At 35.6% G+C, this 18,746-nt stretch overlaps 2 protein-coding genes across 2 annotated transcripts; one reads left to right on the top strand and one right to left on the bottom strand.

Annotated features, from left to right (window-relative positions):
• Positions 1-1,081: 1,081 nt before the first annotated feature.
• On the bottom strand, positions 1,082-3,804 carry LOC117616190 (selenoprotein K). The gene is made up of 4 exons (XM_034345433.1): positions 3,698-3,804; positions 1,866-1,969; positions 1,621-1,768; positions 1,082-1,521 (listed from the first exon to the last, which is right to left on the bottom strand). The coding sequence occupies exons 1-4, from the start codon at positions 3,714-3,716 to the stop codon at positions 1,487-1,489; spliced, it is 306 nt and encodes a 101-aa protein (XP_034201324.1). The 5' UTR covers positions 3,717-3,804; the 3' UTR covers positions 1,082-1,486.
• Positions 3,805-13,702: 9,898 nt separating this feature from the next.
• LOC117613942 (flavonol synthase/flavanone 3-hydroxylase-like) lies at positions 13,703-15,166 on the top strand. The gene is made up of 2 exons (XM_034342566.1): positions 13,703-14,206; positions 14,435-15,166. Exons 1-2 carry the CDS (start codon positions 13,752-13,754, stop codon positions 14,973-14,975), a joined length of 996 nt encoding a protein of 331 aa, XP_034198457.1. The 5' UTR covers positions 13,703-13,751; the 3' UTR covers positions 14,976-15,166.
• Positions 15,167-18,746: the final 3,580 nt, after the last annotated feature.

Below are 18,746 nucleotides of genomic sequence, written 5' to 3'. Positions count from 1 at the left end.
GAACTACCATATAGGCGAGTTTTACTTGGACTAACTTATGATCGTGTCCTTGGGAGGCTAAGGACAATGAGGCACGTAACAGTACTCCTCCTAGAAGATATAAGTTGTCAAACATGCCAAATACAACTTGCAGCTTACATCAAAATTTTATCTAATCGACTTTAAATCATAAGTGAAATTTTTTTTAAACACGTGGATTTTACTCAAGGATGACCGAAGACCATGTCTATAGCCTTGAATTGGATTATGAGTTATCAGAATTTGTCCTTTTAAAATCTCTTATAAAGGTATTCTAAGCAAATTAAAATTGAAATAGTTATCAAACGGACTCTTAAAATTCTTTTTTTTATTTTTGTTTTATTGAAGAGGAAACTTAGATTTTAAAATTATTATAATGGGTTACCTTTTAGAAAGAAAGAATTTAAAAAAAAAAAACCTTTCGTAAATGTAAACTTCTACAATGCCAAGAATTTAGTTCCTTCTCCTTGGGTGAGGTCTAACATGTTTGTTTGAGCCCAGTTGTTTCGGGGCACTATTTGTTTCTACTTTCCTTGGACCCAGTCGTTTTAGGGCTCTAATTGTTTCTACCTTTGGGCTTGGTTTTCAATGAGGATAGCAGTAAGCTTGTATTCGGGATTTGCTTGTGAACCGTGATCTAATTCTAAACCTATTGCAAAATTTGACTTGTAGACGAATTGTCTAATGATATATTGGTAGTGTGTGAAAAATTTATCTTTCTTTTTAGTTTAGACTCGCTTGTATTCTTTATAAATAAATAAAAACATATTGCAGAATTTCCCTCCATGGTGTTGCAAATAGGAAAGAAAACTGAGTGCTTTCTCTCAATTATAAATCTAAATCTACTACAAACATATCAAAACGGTACGACATTTTCAAAGAGAAACGATGAGAAAATAGGGAGGCGGATTGTGTTAAAACCAAATATTATCCTCCGAGAATTAATGGCCATGGCAGCACTGAATCAAATCACAGAATTGTTGCACAAATATGAAACACTGCAAATGAGCAAGTATTTTCAGAATACGTAGTGTGGAAAGAAAGTCCTAAAAACACAACAAAATTACGCACGTCGACCAACCTTCGTTAACTTTAACCATGGGGTTAAGTTAAATATGGTCATCGGTCATGAGAACCCAAAAGGTCACGAGATTACATGACTCGGAACACAACAATAAAATCTAAAAGATTCACATGCTTGAAATTATATCATCATGGCTCTCTTACAGCATTTATCACAGCCACATTAAATTGGAAAAAATGAAAAATAAACAGCCAGATGAGTACTAAAGAAGAAGCATCAGGAGATGGCAAATGCAGTCGATTATTGCATATAATAGTTTTTCTCTTCCCTGTTCATGCCCACTATATGATCTATGTGCATTAAACGTACTAAATAACCACTCATAAACTAGAAACCAACCATTCGGACGCACAATGACAGATACACAATATGCTCTTTCCCCCTTTAACCGCAGCAGGAACCACAGGCAGGTAGAGAACCTGAGAGTTGAACAGAAGCAATTTTAGCGGAGATTTAAAATAAGTAAATAACAAAAAAACAGGATTACAAACATTTAATGGAGGGAGGAGTGGACTTACTATGGTCAATTCCACGAACATTGTCTAGTCCACGAGGTGGCCCACGTGGACGACCACCATATGGTCCCCCTCCAGGGCCTCCGGGGCCACCACCATCCCATTTCTTTCCAGAAGTTAATCCTTTTCTGTAAGCATCCGACTTTTCCATCTAGGCCATGAAAGTATTGACAACATAAGTTTTTCGTAGACAAATTAATTAGATACTTCCGCAAGTGATCAAGATACAGAGAGACTCTCTTTATTACCGAGAACATTGTAGCAAAAAACACGCCTATGAGGTTGACAATGGCCCAAAAGAAGTCGGTTATCGTCTTGAGTCGCCAAATGGATCGCTTGGATTTCACAACACCTAAAAGAGTAAGTATGCAAATTACCAAATGGTCAGCTCCACTGATGATAATATCCACGAGGAAGAAAAGTATGAACATTATAATTTTGCTTAAACCAACAGTTCAACTCAACAAATTCATCTAGAAACAAATGTTCACAACTGTAAACGGCTAATATAGTCCCCATGCCACCACCTAATAATGCCAAAAGCATCTTTAATTGTACAGTGTCCAAAAAAAACTTACTAACCCCAGTCTCAGCAGAAGATCATGCATTAAAACAAATACAATTTCAGTTTCAGAAGTCTGGCCTATATAAAATCATCGATGCCCTTCGAACCCTGCTTTCTCATCATTACTTATATATGACCAACTTGCCAGAGATTAGATTCAGGTATTCAAAACGAGAAGGTGCTACTTAACCATTAAATAGTAGAACCAACTGAGCTTGCAACTAACCAAGAAACATGGATCATTAAACAAGCAAAGTCACACCACTTAAGATACATGTAAGCATCAATGTTTCAAAGTGAACATATTCTCATCAACACTTATATATGACCAACTTACTAGAGATTAGATTCAGGTATTCAACAGGAGAAGGGGCTAATTAGCCCTAAATTAGTAGAAGAAACTAAGCTTGCAACTAACAAAGCAACATAGATCACTAAACGAGCAAAGTCACACTAATTAAGGTACATGTAAGCGTCAATGTTTCCAAGTGAACATATAAAGAAAACACAACAAAGGAACTCATTGTAAAGTAGTCTTGGTTTCATTGGAACGAACCTTGGAATAGAATGGCTTGTATTATATACCTAATGTCCTGTCCCAAAAAATAACACATAATCCCAATTATATTCCTTGCTAATGTTCAATTTCCGTGCCTTACCCGCTAAATCTCTTCACATTTCATTCTTATTTTGATTTCATTCCTTTCGCAAGTTCATTCCAGAAACCAAACAGTACCCAAAGCAAGAAATATAGCACGAAGATGCAAAAGCAACATAACAGAACAGAAAGAAAAAAATCTCAATCCACCATGATACATAAATAACATGAAAATGGAAAAAAGCTGTATTATATACCTAATGTCCTGTCCCAAAAAATTAACCCATAATCCCAATTATATTCCTTGCTAATGTTCAATTTCCGTGCATTACCTGCTAAATCTCTTCACATTTCATTCTTATTTTGATTTCATTCCTTCCGAAAGTTCATTCCAGAAACCAAACAGTACCCAAAGCAAGAAATATAGGATGAAGGTGCAAAAGCAACATAACAGAACAGGAAAAAAAAAAAAAAAAATCTCAATCCACCATGATACATAAATAACATGAAAATTGAAAAAAGCTGGCACAAGCTGCTTATGCTATACAAATTCTGTCCCATCTAATTGCTAATTAAGCTAGGTAAGTAGCGAAAATGTATAAAATTGAAAGGAAAAAAAAATAAATTTAAAACCCCTAAGTATAACATTGAAAATATCAGGAATTAAGCAATTGTAAGATAGAAATACATGAGGACCAAAAAGCAATTGTAAACCCAGAATTTAGAGATAATTTGATGATCAAACCCTTATTCAAAAGAAATTCATGACCGATCGCATAATACAAGGAAAAAAAAAAAAAAAAAAAAAGCTCAAAAATCAAACCCTAGCTTCTGAAACCGATTCAGGCTACCCAACATTCGTCACATGAATTTACGAAATTACGAAAATGGAGGCAGAGAGAGAGAGAGAGAAGAACCTCGCTCAACGTACGCCATGGAGATCAGAGTCCAAACTCGAGAAAGTCTTCGAAGCTCTTCCTTGATTGAATACAGCAAATATATAAACAGTTAATTTTTGCCGTAATTCATTTTAGTATTTTACGCGTCATCTCAATTTTCATTGGCTATAACAACGTCAAGTTTAAGGTGTTTCCCACGTGGCATTATTCTATTGGGTGAATATCGGGTGTTCGCGACGTGTAACTTGGTCGGTTAAGCCGGATCTGGCGGGTAAGCACTGTTTAAGTTAACGGCCATCTGCTGGCCGGCCCGAAAGAAAATATGACATACCTGAACATATTTGTTTGGGCTTGGCTTGTTCTGTTTTTCTGGGCTTCAGCCATGTATACTATATTTTCCGACTCTTCATTTCAACCCAGTTAGGTCCGACTGATTATTTAAATAATTTTCATATGAAAATATACCAATATGAAACTTAATATATACATCCATATATGTTAGGACTCAAATATTTCACGTTGAAAAAATAGCATAGTTTAAGACGGTTTAAGAGTTTCTGGGCATTGTAATCGACCCATTAGTGTAGGGTTTGGACAAAATTGGTCTTGAGATTTTGAAAATTTAAAGCGATGCCGAAAATAAAGCCTATATATTTATAGATGCACTCAACAAAAATATTTTTATTTTTATTTGTGTGTGTATAGAGTATATAAAAAATAGAACCCTTTATAAATATAGAAAAAGTTTAGATATCAACCAAAATATCACATTTCTATCTGGGTAATGCTAGGGAGACCATCTAGTTGTACTATATTTGTGTACTAATTGATGTGGTTGATGAGTTGGCTATAATTTTTTAATTTTTAATTTGTACCATATTAAATGAGCTTTTATTTTTTAATTTTTTAATTTTTTTTTCTCTTCACTTTACAGAAACCCAAGCGGTGTAGGAAGTTTTGTTTCACGTATATTCAACTGGTTCTTCCTTACCTCTTCCCCTTCCTCATCCTTATCTTCTCTCTAATCTGCCAACAACAATAAATCATACCAGAGTTTTTCCTACAACTCGGATCATCAATCGATTGATTCGTGAAGACAAACACAAAAATTAAGAAAAAATAAGAAAGGATTGAAGACAAACACAAACACTAAAAAATAAAAACCCAAGAACTGAAGTAACATCTACAATGGGATTCGAACTTAGTTAGAGTGGAATTTAAGAAACGCCCAAAACCAGTGGTGCTGGAGTCGACTTCCTTAGAGCAACTCCAGCGATCTGGCCAAGCCCGAGGCTGGGGGAAGCCCAAGCAAAAAATTCAATTCCAACAGGCCACTTTTGTCCAAGCTGGAGGCGGGACCCACGAAGACTGGCTAGCCCGAAGGCAGCTCTCGCCTAAGAAATATCCTTTTATTTATTTTTTTAAAGTAAAAAAAGAAGGTATGAGCAATCTTTTCTTACAAATTGGTTTTTAGAGGCAAATTCTAACCATAAGTTCTTAATAATTGATCTCTCTTAATAATTGATGGGGAATGCTAGCGACATTCTCTCTAACCTTCTCCCTTCTCCTCATGCCATATGTCACTTTCTTTATACTAAAACAATGTCATTAATGTATAGATTTTGTTTTCCAAGATTACCCTTAGTAAATATATTGACTTTCATATTACCTTTAATGTATCTAAATTTTTTTACAAATTGGAAAAAATAAAAATAGAAATTAATAAAATAATATTTTGTTTTACCCACCAGCCCCAGCCATACGCCCCCATCTCCATCTCTCAAAATATGTTGATTCTCTTGCCAGCCACCCACCACTATGTAACATCTTCCTCCCGCCCCTTGTGGTTGGGTAGTCTTTTCAATGTTTCCATATTTCCTTTTTAATGTTTTAATTATTAATATCATAAAACTGATTTTCTTAATTTTTTTAAAAAATTAAACTTTGTAATTTTTTTTTTTAAGGAACTGGGGGGGTATTTTATATCATTCAAAATTTGATATGCTACCAAACTTCAGATTGTCAAAATGTCGTGTTTATTAAATGATTATTATTTTTTTCTAAAATAACATTTATATTTTTTAATAGTAATTCAAAAAAAGTTAATACATTCAATAAGGGTAACTCTGGAAAACAAAAGCTATGCATTAATGACATTATTTTAAGTGTAAATAAAGTGTCATATGGCATGAGAAAAATAAAGAAGGTTAAAGAGAAGATTTTTAGCATTCCTCATAATTGATATCTGAGTACTTGAAGACGCTAAAATGTGGTGGAATAGATGGGTGGGGGCACTGCCGTTGTCACATAGCATGGGAAGGATGCACGAGCGATCACCCCGAAAACCTTCACTTGCTTGGAGGCATCTAAAGGCTCACGCAGCACAACCTGCGAGCATAGCCAACCCCAACCATTCGTCACGAGACGTGCATGGAGATAGAAATGCCTATAGATGAGGTAGGCGGGGGTCGCTTGCAAGCAAAAGGCGTGTATGGTAGTCTTTTTTTTTTTTTTTTTTAGGACCCTATTTAGCCCTTATTTCCCAAGCGATTCTCTTGTGAGCCTTTAACTATTGAAATGAAAGGATCATTATGACCTATGGCTCAAAGACTGGCATTCTCTTCTTTGAATGCCTACAGAGAGGCCTGCAAGATCCCTTTTAAGGCATGGATTCCTAAAGGTTCTAATGGTCATGATGACTTTATTTCTATCATGGTTTTTTTTTTTTTTTTTTTAAAAACAACTCAAGGCCTTTCAATTAAGTTAAATTTCATTGGCCTATTAGGTGTCTTTCTATATGTTTGGGCCTAAATTCTGCACGCCTAGCCCAAAACTATTGGCCCGCAATGATAAACAATTTCAGGCTCCATGTTTGAAGAAATTAATTATCAGCCTAAAATTGAAGAGTCCCATGCCATTTTTAAACAACCGCCAAAGTTTACCTTGTGTTTAGGCCAAAACTCTGCACGCAAGCCCATTTTTGTCAAGAGACCCATGAACAAAATATTTGGGCTTTTTCTACATGGATCAGGAGTCAAAAACCAAAATGCTGAAATAAGCCCAGACCCTTTTAGCAGATTGTGAATTTAACCCTATTCTAAATAAACATCATTAAACCATTTTGTTAGAAAACTCACTCTACCCAAGGATGAAGCAAGTCAGCAAAAACTTTGTAAAAAGGTTTTTCTCAAGAAATCCCCACGTGACTTTCTGACTTTGGAAAAAGTCAAAACTTTCAACTAACAGATGCATGAATATTAACTATTTTGGATAAACTGTCACTATATATAAAAGGGAACCTGCAGTTCCTTAAACTCATGGATGAGCAATTAAATGAGATGCTAGAAGTTCCTCAAAATATAGACAATTATGTAAGGGCTTGGAGTCCCGAAATATGTACAGAAAATTGTAAAAATATTCATACCATGAGAATATGTGATTTTGGCCCGGAGTTCAAAATATAAGGGGATTGAATGTCTATGCCATGAGAATATGTGATTTTGTTATGAGATTCAAGACTTAACAATGTTGAGAACCTAAAGTTCCAACAGTTAAATGGACAATCCTTGAGGTATTATTGCAGATTGTGGTATGCCACATATTTCTTTGGCATAAAAAAATGATGAATTTAATAAAGTTCGATTATGTTATAATCGACAACTCAAGGAAGAATTATATTTTGTGAATTCCGGTTGTTAAGAATACACCGTGAAATGGATAATATTAGTATAAACCTCAAATGATGAATTGAGGCTCCCCACATATTTTGTTATATCTGGGCCGGAAGCCCATGGATCCAAATATATGAAAGATCCTGAACTTGAAGTTGTGGGTATATAGTAGTTAATGCTCTTCACTACTATATTGCGATATTATCGTGGCTTTTACTCAATTCATATTTCATGTCCATTTGAAAAGGGCGAATAAATTCTGAGTTTGTGTTTAGCCCGGGCCAGAAGTTACGGGCTCACATGCGTTGAAATATGAAATTTGGGAGAGTCGATGTGGTTATTTGAACCTATAAGGCACAAGGTTCCAAACCGTCATTTTGAAAAGACGTAAAAACCACATATGCAAGTTTAAGAATGTGCGCAATTATTATTATAAAAGGAAAGGAACATACAACAGATAGATTTTTCCACCTGCAATGAAGGTGCAGGCCCTGTAAAATCTATAAAATTACATTATGTTCTGGAAGCCTCTGAAGAAAGAGGACGACGCCTCTTAAGCTTAGCCATGAGCCTCTCGTGGTCTCCCAAAATTCTTTCATTGGAGACCTGCAGCATGTCTAGCCTTCTCAGTGTATCAACAGAGTACGAACTCACCAGTTTCAACAAGGCATTATTCTCTTCTTTAAGTTTCTCAACCTCCTGTTGAGACTCATGAAGCATTCTTTGAAGAGACGAATTTTCAGTTGTTAGCTTCTGAACCTCGTTTGCTCTAGCACGCAAACGATCAGCCATGTTAGAAACAGAAGCAGCACTTTGAATGCTAAAAGCCATTGAGTCATCAATAGCCTCTTCCTCAGACCTCCCTGTTAACAATATTTCATCCATTTGAGTAATGAAATTCCTAGCTACTATGACAGCAGTAGCATCATTCATCATCACAGAATCATTAACTGTTAGATGACGATTTTGGGATACAAAGGATGGACGCCAAACTTTGGCGTCATTGGTTGTTGTGGGAGCATCATTTAAATTGAAATAATTTGGGCAGGAAGAAGAGGAAGCCATTTTAAGAAGGTTTAGAAGAAAGTCTTAGAAAAACTAAAGTTTCAGAAAATGAAGGAAGTTGAGTTGAAACGCAGTTGCTCCAATCAAGTTTTGCAAAGGCAATATCTATAGGAGGAAATATGGCTACAGTTTCCAGGATCCCAATATTATCTCAGATCCCCATATTCTCTTTTTTTCTTTCCTGGATTCCAAAACTTCACGCGGACTCTAATAATGTTTGTCTGCACTTTCGGCGTTTTCAAGTATTATTTTCGTCAAAGCTGATCTTGCTTTGCGGATTTCACGGAGCTATTTTTTCAAAAGCACCCCGAGAATCTCGCAATTTTCCTATGGTTAATTTGAAATTCACCGGTTCTACCTATTCATTGTATTTGTGTATAAATGTGTTACTAACGAAATTTTCTTTGTAGAAGACATCCAGTTTTCTCCATACCTAGTGATGCGATATCTACTTGTTTTTCTTATCAGTGAGCACTCAATATGCCCGAGAAGCAAGACTATCTCTGATCATCCATTCAGGAAGCGAGACTATCCCTGATCACTTTTTCGCTGCATTAGGGAACTGTGAAGGCGACCTTATGCTCTAATCTCCTGAGGTCCTTCTAGACTAGGAGAAATGAGAGCTTGTTGTTTGCTCCCACCAGCTTTCTTCCTTGATTGCTTACCTTACCTTGCAATCAATATCACAATTTTTGTATCTTTTCTTTCTTTTTATAACTCTATGTTCATAAGGGATTTTATTTCTTTAGAATGAACATCTGAAGAAAGAATCCATGAAGTGATCCTAACTCTGAGGGTTATTTGTTTTGACAGAGGCAAAAGAATTGTGATTTTGCTCTTGCAGGATATAACTAGATCATCAAGCGCTACATTATATTTACTGGGCCGATACGAGTTTGAATGATACTTGAGAAAAGTTTCTCCCACCTAAGGATGTAAGCAATACTTGTGTTATTTTATGTTTATATACTTATTTGATATTTTATCTTGAAAGGTAACCAAATGGGGAGATAAGTCCATTCCAAAAGAATGGATTGTATGTATCCATGAATTATTAATGCAAAATTTTACAGATTGCAAGTTGGATACATTGATAATACACTGCACAGATTAAAGTCTCATAAGAACAAAATATGGGTATAGCAGTGATCAATATGATGCACGCTTGTTGCGTAGCAAATGATATGGATTGAAGTCCCGAAAGGACAATCCTTTAACATGTCAATATTGATATTGTGCACGCCTAATGCGTAGCAAATTATATGGGTTAAAGTCCTATAATACGGGTTAAAGTCCCAGAAATTAATTGACATGTATGTATTAATCTGTGGCATGCCTGCAGCATGACAGATATATGGGTTCTAAATGTTCCAACTCCTAAATGGAGATTATCCACGCCCTACTATAAAATAACGCTCCATTGGAGGTTATAATCCACATTCTCACATAATAAAAGCCCCCTACAGTGGCTTGGGTACCCAAAAGCAAAGAAATGCTTATAATTGATGTATGCGCATGCACATGAGAATGGTGGGATCATGAATTGATGAATGACAAATTTTGATTTTGGAGTAGCTACTCAAATCATCAATGGGCTGTGTTGATTGGAACCACGTTCAATTATTAAATGTCGACAATATCATTGACCAAAATGGAATGAGGCAATTCCATTATAGATGAGAATAACATGAAAGAACAAACCCATAGTATGAACCCCAAAAGATGTTAACACTGAAAGTTATACTTGGGTGTTCGAAATAAAAGGGAATATACCTACTTTGTATGACACAATGTTTCTGGCAGAAACAAGGAATGTTGGGTTTTCTCCATATTTACAGATTCAATTGTGCCCCCTTATTGCACATTTACGGAGACCACCATATTATCTTTAAGGGTTATTAAATGCACGGAGCATATTACCAGAAGTGATTCTCTAAAGATGTATAAATAGCAGGGTTAAAAGCTATATAATGTGTCATAAAGTTTAATCGTTTAAACAAAATCCTTGAAAGGATTGAAATTGCATGAAGGACATGTGCCTAAAGCACAAAATTTGTACTCAATACTAATGTGCATAAATTGCCTCAGTGAGTACATTGATTATAATGTGTTTGCAACACATTAAAGCTTCTGAAGAGTTTAAGAAATATTTGTCTCGACCCAACGATCGAGTGTTGTGCCAACGAGATTTTTTTGCTTATACTAAGAAAGTATTGAAGCACTTTTTTTAGGATTATCCGTTGGGCACTTAAATATTTTTTCGGAAGTATACTGGACCGGATAGAGCTCAGCTCCATCACCACCACTTTGGGATGATGTGAGGCATATTTGATGCTATCTCCCAATAACACCATATACAGGCATGTTCTTTTCGAGTAAACTTACTAATAGCCCAAGTGTTATTGGATATGCGGACTCTGGAAATTTCTATGGTCGCTTACTGGAAAAAGCTAGTCATGAAATTTTCAGGGGGAGATATTCATCAGGGGGAGCGTGGTATTAATAAAGACCTTCACACACTGTATTTTTTTTTTTCTTCATCCAAGTTTTTTCCCACTGGGTTTTTCATGGCAAGATTTTAACGAGGCAGTGTCGCACGCGTGTCAATATGCACAGAATTTTATGTTACACATGGTTATGTACTCTTTTTCCCTTCGACCAGTTTTTTTTTGTCCCATTGGGTTTTTTACTGACAAGGTTTTTAACGAGGCATATTCCATATCATTTGTGGTCTCCAAGAGGGAGTGTTGTAAAGTCAAGAATGTGGAGCCCAAAATAGTAATGATGATGCTTGCCAACACCCACGTGAAGCCAAAGAAAAATGATTAAGCAACCACATTGTTCTGCCTACAAATAAGGCTTCCCCCTCACTTGTAATAGATAGAACAAAAAATTCAATGAAAACATCATAATAACATTCCTATTGCTATCTGAATTCTCTAAATTCTCTCTACAATCTTTTTAGTTTTGTAACACTCCCTTAGTTGATCATATTCATAATTTTGAGGGTATTTAATATCGGATATACTATTTCTTAATTGACTTACTTTCAAAAAAGAAAGCAATTAGTCTATAGAAGTGGACGGTTCATCTTTTGTAGGTATTGGATTTGTCGATTACATTGATTAAAAAGTGGAGCTTTTGGGGCTGCTTTGCATGCAAGTCTTCATAAAAACAGCGAATACTTTCTTGAACTTCTGTCGTCTTTGAATTGATAAATCGGAGTAATTTTTGGGTGTTCTGGATACATCACGTAGTTAGTGTATCATTCAATAGATAGAAGACATATGAAATATTGACCATGCAGCCCTCCGCATGTTATAAAAAGAAATACAGTAAGTTAGACAATAATTCCACATGTCGTATGTTTATTGGATAGTACACCAGTCACGTAGTGTATCCGGAACATATAAAAATTTCTCGATGAATCGCAGTCCAGTGACTAGGATTATGATCCACGTAAGCTTTATTTGACCCATAAATAATTGGGAAATTACGAGTACTGCCAAAAGGGTTCATAAGTTTTACAAAGTCCCATTTACTATCATGTGAAAAACTCCACAGTTTATTTATTGTAAACGTTATTCTTCCACAACAGTTTATTCAGTAAACGTTACTTTTCCAAACCTAAAAATTATTTTGTGGAATGTTTGGTGGATATAGGTTGCATGTTTTTTAGGTTGCATTTTTTTTATTGGTGGGAGCTGCCCTTCTAACATCTTGGACAACAATGATCCCATGCACATGCAAAAGGTGAAGCATTATATGCTATGACATAAACCTTATATAACCACATTGAACCCCTCACTTCATTTCAACCCTAATCCTAATCCTTCAACATCCAAACAAGAAGAGGGAGGACCCAAAAAAAAAAACACAAAAGTGATGGAGGGGGAGAGAGTGCAGGCCTTGGCCATCAGCGGGCTGAACGAGCTTCCAGCGAAGTTCGTTCGACCAGCCCATGAGCAGCCCGAGAATAGCAAGGCCCTAGAGGGAGTCACGGTGCCTGTAATCTCCCTTGCTCAGCCTCATGATGTTGTAGTCAAGGAGGTGGCAGCGGCAGCCACCATGGGGCTTCTTTCTCATTACTGACCATGGCATACCGTCACCTTTGAAATTTTTGCACATTTTTTATAAATTAAAAATAGGTGCATTACTTAGAAGAAAAAAATAAGTTCATTATACTAGGTAAATTGTTTTACTAGGTATACATTATTAGAGGAATAAAAAAAAAGGTACATTATTTAGAAGAAAAAAAAATAGGTACATTATTTTGAGAGAAAAAATAGGTACATTATTTAGAGAAAAAAAAAATAGGTACATTATTTAGGGAAAAAAAAAAAGGTACATTATTAGAGAAAAAAATAGGTACATTATTTTGAGAGAAAAAATAGGCTCATTTAAAAAAATTGTTTTCATAAAACAAAAAATAAAAAAGATGATCAAATTAGTTTTTATAAAATAAGTAATAAAGAAAAAAAATAGGTACAAAATTTAGAGAAAAAATAGGTTCATTAAAAAAAAAATTTAAAAACAAAACAATAAATAGATTATCAAATTATTTTTCAACATAATTAGAATATACACTATTATTCATAAAACTATAATAAAAAAGAATACTGGTCATCATATAATTCATAAAAAGAAAACAACATTAATTCCTAAATTTAATATTGAATTTAAATTATTAATACTTTAAATAGATTACTAGTCGTAATTCATAGAATGAAAACATCATTAATTCAAAAATAGATTACTAATACCTTAATGTGGAATTTAATATTTAATTTGAAATAAGTTTCTAAATTAATTCCTCCATCCATTACAACTATTTGGAGATATTTCCAAATTCAACGGGTGTCATTAGTTACACCCCTCATAACACATTAACTTATAAATATGGGTAGTTTTGGAATCTGAAAAATGCAATAAATCAGATTTGAAGTTATATTAGGTAACTTGCTTAGTTGGATTCTAGTCATCGGGTATTATTTGAAAAAATTGGGTATTTTACATAAAAAACTAAAAAAAAAGGGTTGTAGATAATTTAAAATGAATTTTATAAGTGTAAGCTAAATTTACTATAAATTATTTTGTGGAATGTTAGGTGGATATAGGTTGCATGTTTTTTAGGTTGCATTTTTTTTATTGGTGGGAGCTGCCCTTCTAACATCTTGGACAACAATGATCCCATGCACATGCAAAACGTGAAGCATTATATGCTCTGACATAAACCTTATATAACCACATTGAACCCCTCACTTCATTTCAACCCTAATCCTAATCCTTCAACATCCAAACAAGAAGGGAGGACCCAAAAAAAATACACAAAAGTGATGGAGGTGGAGAGAGTGCAGGCCTTGGCCATCAGCGGGCTGAACGAGCTTCCAGCGAAGTTCGTTCGACCAGCCCATGAGCAGCCCGAGAATAGCAAGGCCCTAGAGGGAGTCACGGTGCCTGTGATCTCCCTCGCTCAGCCTCATGATGTTGTGGTCAAGGAGGTGGCAGCGGCAGCCACTGCATGGGGCTTCTTTCTCATTACCGACCACGGCATACCGTCACCTTTGATCCAGCAGTTGCAGAAGGTAGGGCATGAGTTCTTTTTGCTCCCACAGCAGGAGAAAGAGGCCTATGCAAATGACCCAGCCAATGGGAGGTTTGATGGATATGGGACTAAGATGACCAAGAACCATGACGAGAAGGTCGAGTGGATCGACTATTTTTTCCATCTGACTGCCCCTCCATCTAAGGTCAACTATGAAATCTGGCCTAAGAACCCTCCATCTTACAGGTACCTTTTCTGTTTTTATTTATTTATTGAGTTTTCAGTTTTTTTTCAATGCTTTCATTTTTCAGTTATTTTCCTAGCATGATGCTTGCCCGAACTTTTTAATCTTTTTCCTTTTTGCATGTAATGCCAACTGTAGGAGGGTTATAAAGTCTTTTCCACTTCTTTTTTTTTTTTCTTTTTGAAATTAAGAGGGTTATTGAAAAAGTCTGTAAAATTTGTGTGACACAGGGAAGTGAATGACCTATACAACAAGGAGATGCTAAGAGTAACAGACAAGTTACTGGAGGTGCTTTCAGAGGGTCTAGGGCTGGAAGCAAAGGTTCTGAAATCTCATGTGGGAAATGAAGAAGTAGAATTGGAAATGAAAATCAACATGTACCCTCCATGCCCACAACCCGAACTGGCCCTAGGAGTTGAGCCTCACACTGACATGTCAGCCCTAACCCTGCTAGTCTCCAATGATGTTCCAGGCCTTCAGCTGTGGGAAGATGACAACTGGGTTGCTGTCAATTACTTGTCAAATGCAGTTTTTGTTCACATTGGTGATCAGATGGAGGTCTTGAGCAATGGCAAGTACAAGAGTGTTCTTCACAGAAGCTTGGTGAACAAGGAACGTATGCGCATGTCGTGGGCTGTTTTTGTTGCTCCTCCGCACGAGGCTGTGATTGGGCCTCTGCCGGAGCTTCTGGACGAGAAAAACCCTGCCAAATACTCAACCAAGACATATGCTGAATACCGACACCGGAAATTCAACAAGCTCCCACAATAGGAGTGATTGTATTCCACTTGTGCTGTGTATCAACCATCACAATAAAATTTCTTCAATGGTCCCAATGGTCCATATGTTTTGCTGTTTGTTAGAATTTGTGCGTAGTACTTGCATTCTATGAGGGCCTTCACAAAGTCACGTCAGTTCATCTTCATCATCATCAATCTGTATTGTATCATTTCGTCACAATCTGTTGCAAAAATGTTCAATGAATCAAATTTGAATAGTTTCAAACTTTGAATGCCATTATACTTGCTGTAGCTGTTAAATCCAACAATGACCATTAATAATTTTTTTTTTTTTTTTTTTGGACTTCGTAGATCTAGGTCCAAAAAGATTAGTTGTTATTAGGCTAAGTACTCGTCGTTTTGGTTTTAGATGCAAGTTCTTTGACTTTTATTACTTTTTTTTGTCGCATCTATTTTACCCTTTGAGGTAAATAAGGAAACACATTAAAAATCCAATTTAATGCATTATTTCATTGTAATTGAATTTCAAATTTTAAAATTTGAGGTCTTTCCTTGTGAATATTTACCTAATATATATATGGATAAAATAAAATTTAATCAATAAAAGTAAAGACTCACATATTATACTAATCGATAAGACAAGCACCCACATGAAATTATGTACGTACATATCAGGTAAACACCCAAATATTGAAAACACAATATGTTTAATACTTATCAAGTTTATTCGTGGTGTTTAAGCATAGCAACAAATAAAAACTTGATAAAAATAATATAAACAAGAGAACTATTGATAACGTTTAGAAAAGACCAAAGGAGAGGAAAAAAATTTAAAAGAAGCAAAAATGGACAAAATTGCCCTTATTTATTTTTGGATTTCCTAAGGAATCATTTACATTTGCATGTCTTTGTTTTGAAAATTGACATAGTTTTCTGTCTTTTTTGAAAAAGTTTTAGCTTTTTCCAAAAGTGAAAATTTTTTATGACTAAAATCTAAATTTACTATAATATTATAGGTACTATCACTAACAAGTTGTTCATAAAAAATAATAGTTGTGTCTCTATCTACATATGTGACACCCTTATAACACAAATAAATTATTTTTATGCAGTGTTCTTTTTCTCTTCCAAGTTTTTTTTTTTTTTTTTTTCAAGAAGGAAAAATACGTATGTTTTTTTAAATATATATTTTTTTTATAATAGTTTAAAAAACACACGGATCTTTTCCAATCCTAGAAAATATCTAACCCTCCCCTTCTCTTCTCTCTTCCCCAGCTAAAGGTTAGGAGTCAAGCCTAGTAAAGTTGTTACCTTTTCTAAACTTTCTTTCTTTTTTTATAAATATTTATGGGTTTATGGTTTGCTGCAGTTTTTTGGTGAGCATGTTCTGTTCCAACTCACTCCAATGAGAACAAGGTAATTGCTCACATGCACACAAAGACACATAATTTCATATGATTCATGTCGTTGTGTGCAATTAAACATCAAACATTTTATGGGTTTCAGCTAAAGTTGGGCTTTGTGTCATTGATTTGTGTTTAAGATGTGAACTGGTGATATTTGCTGCTGGTGGTGGACAACCGCATCTTCCAGATCCTCAAGACCACCGGAGACGACAACACTGTCCTCGACCTCCTCGACAACTCGAATGACATGTCGTATCACTATCAACCCGAGGTGTTGTACAAGGCAGCAACCAGTCTTTGATGCCCTCTGTTGTTTATCATTTTTGAAGTTCATTTAGGAATTTGTGGGTGATTTACCTTGTTTTAAAATGTGGTTGTTTGGTTCTTGTTAAAAAAAGATCATGTCATTGCATTTGTCGGCTATTTAGACTTTTTCATGTTTGCAATTTTATTTATTTATTTATTTTGGCTCAGGCATGTTTGCATTTAGAGCAAGTCCACCGACGAGCTGAGCCCAAGGGTGGGGAAATATCGTTCCAGCGGTGAGCCCAAGCTCAGGCTGGGAGTGGGTCCTATGAAGTCGAGCTAGCCCGAAGGCCAGTTCAGCCCGAGGTCGAGCCCGCGTGTTGTGACGTTAGCGGCTGCGTCACGCTGACGTCAGCGCAAGGCGACCTCCAACGGGCAGAAGCCACGTGTCACGTCCCCAGCCTTTGGATCTGCTTCTCCGATTCCAATCCAATGGCTGGCATTTTTTGGGCAATAAAATTATGGGAAAAAATCGAAATTTTTTTAAAAAATTCTATAAAATTCTGAATTTTTTTTTTCTATAAATACCCTTCACTTTCAATACCAATCCTCATACATTTTATTATACTTCTACTATTAAACTTTTGCTCCGGAAGAAGCCCCAAAATCCCAGCAGCATCACACTTTTGAACAAAGTATGCATCATAATTGAAAATATCATGCATGACTTTATTGAACAAATTGGGTTGCATTCTAAATCGCCTTCGAAAATCAACATCAGAGTACAAAGAAGTTGGGATAAAATAATCTTCCAAAAGATTTTTACTCCGAGAATGCCTATGTCTGTCCACATTCCTACGGCGGCCGACTTGTGAACCACAGCAGCAACCTTGGTTTTCTTCATCTTGCAAAGCCACTGCTATGACAACTTGTTCATCGACTTATCTCTGCAACTCATTGATTTCATCTGCTCTACGGTTTCTCTCATTTGTTTCTCGCTCTTGCCTCTCCAAGCATCTCATAAAATCTTCCATTGAGAATGAATGGAGTACGAATTCTAAATTATGAGAAATGAAAATATAGAAAGATGTGGTGTGAGAGGTATAAGCTGAGCCTCTGGTTTTATAGAAAATTTTGGTAAGATAGACATGCCACGTGGCTTGATTTGATTGGATGAAAATCTTATCTGAAATTTGAACCCAAATTTTTCTGAATTTTGAAATTTGAAATTCATCTGAAATTTGAACCCAAAAATTTATTTGAATTTTGAATTTTGAAATTCATCCGAAATTTGAACCCAAAAATCTTATTCAAAATTTTTATTCGATTATGAATAGTCTTGACACGTAGGAACTCGGAAATCTTATCTGAAAATATTATCCAAATTAATTATTTTCATAAAAAAATTTGTGAAAAAAACAAAAAAAATGAATAGTAATTGCCCTTAGCCATGGCAATAGGTGGAAACACAAAATACTATTTGCAAGGGCAACCACTATTCACGTGAATAGTGGCTGCCCTAACTCCTCCCTTGCCATGGCTAAGGGCAAATGGGTGGAGTTGCTCTTAGGGTGTTCAAAAAAAGTAAAATCCGGCCTCGGCGCGTGACCACCTGGGTTGTAATATTTTTTTATATATAAAATATATAGCATTGAGCATGATTTTATAATTGTGTTTGTATATATGTCTGATCAATTGATAAAATGATTGAGGTAACTTGTCATAATACAAGCACAAATACTGTTTTCGGTGCTTTATATTGTTTGACATGAATTTTTCTTCCGTGTCCTCTACCAATAGACAACACCGTCAGCCAAATAGTGTTTGCACCATGGCCTTTGTGTAACACCCCGATCCCAAATTTCCCCAAATTTAACCCTTATTTAATTATTTAATTATTTAATTATTTAAGGGTATTTTAGTCATATTTTTAACCGGAGAGAGTTTGGGACCGTGACTTGTATTTTTGGATAGGTCGTGCCCAGACGAGTTCATAGACACGTAGTGGGCTCGAATCGGAGTTGTAGCGAGAGAGATATGGTCAAAAGAAACCCAGTGGCATAACCGTAAATATTTCGAAATGAGATTTTTTTATAAAAAAACCTGGTTTTCTCTCTCTCTCTCTCTCTCTCTCTCTCTCTCTCTCTCCC

The sequence above is a fragment of the Prunus dulcis genome, chromosome 1, assembly GCF_902201215.1.
Source record: "Prunus dulcis chromosome 1, ALMONDv2, whole genome shotgun sequence".
NCBI lineage: Eukaryota > Viridiplantae > Streptophyta > Magnoliopsida > Rosales > Rosaceae > Prunus > Prunus dulcis.
Note: the sequence above shows the minus strand (reverse complement) of the source record. Positions and strands in the feature narration are given on the sequence as shown.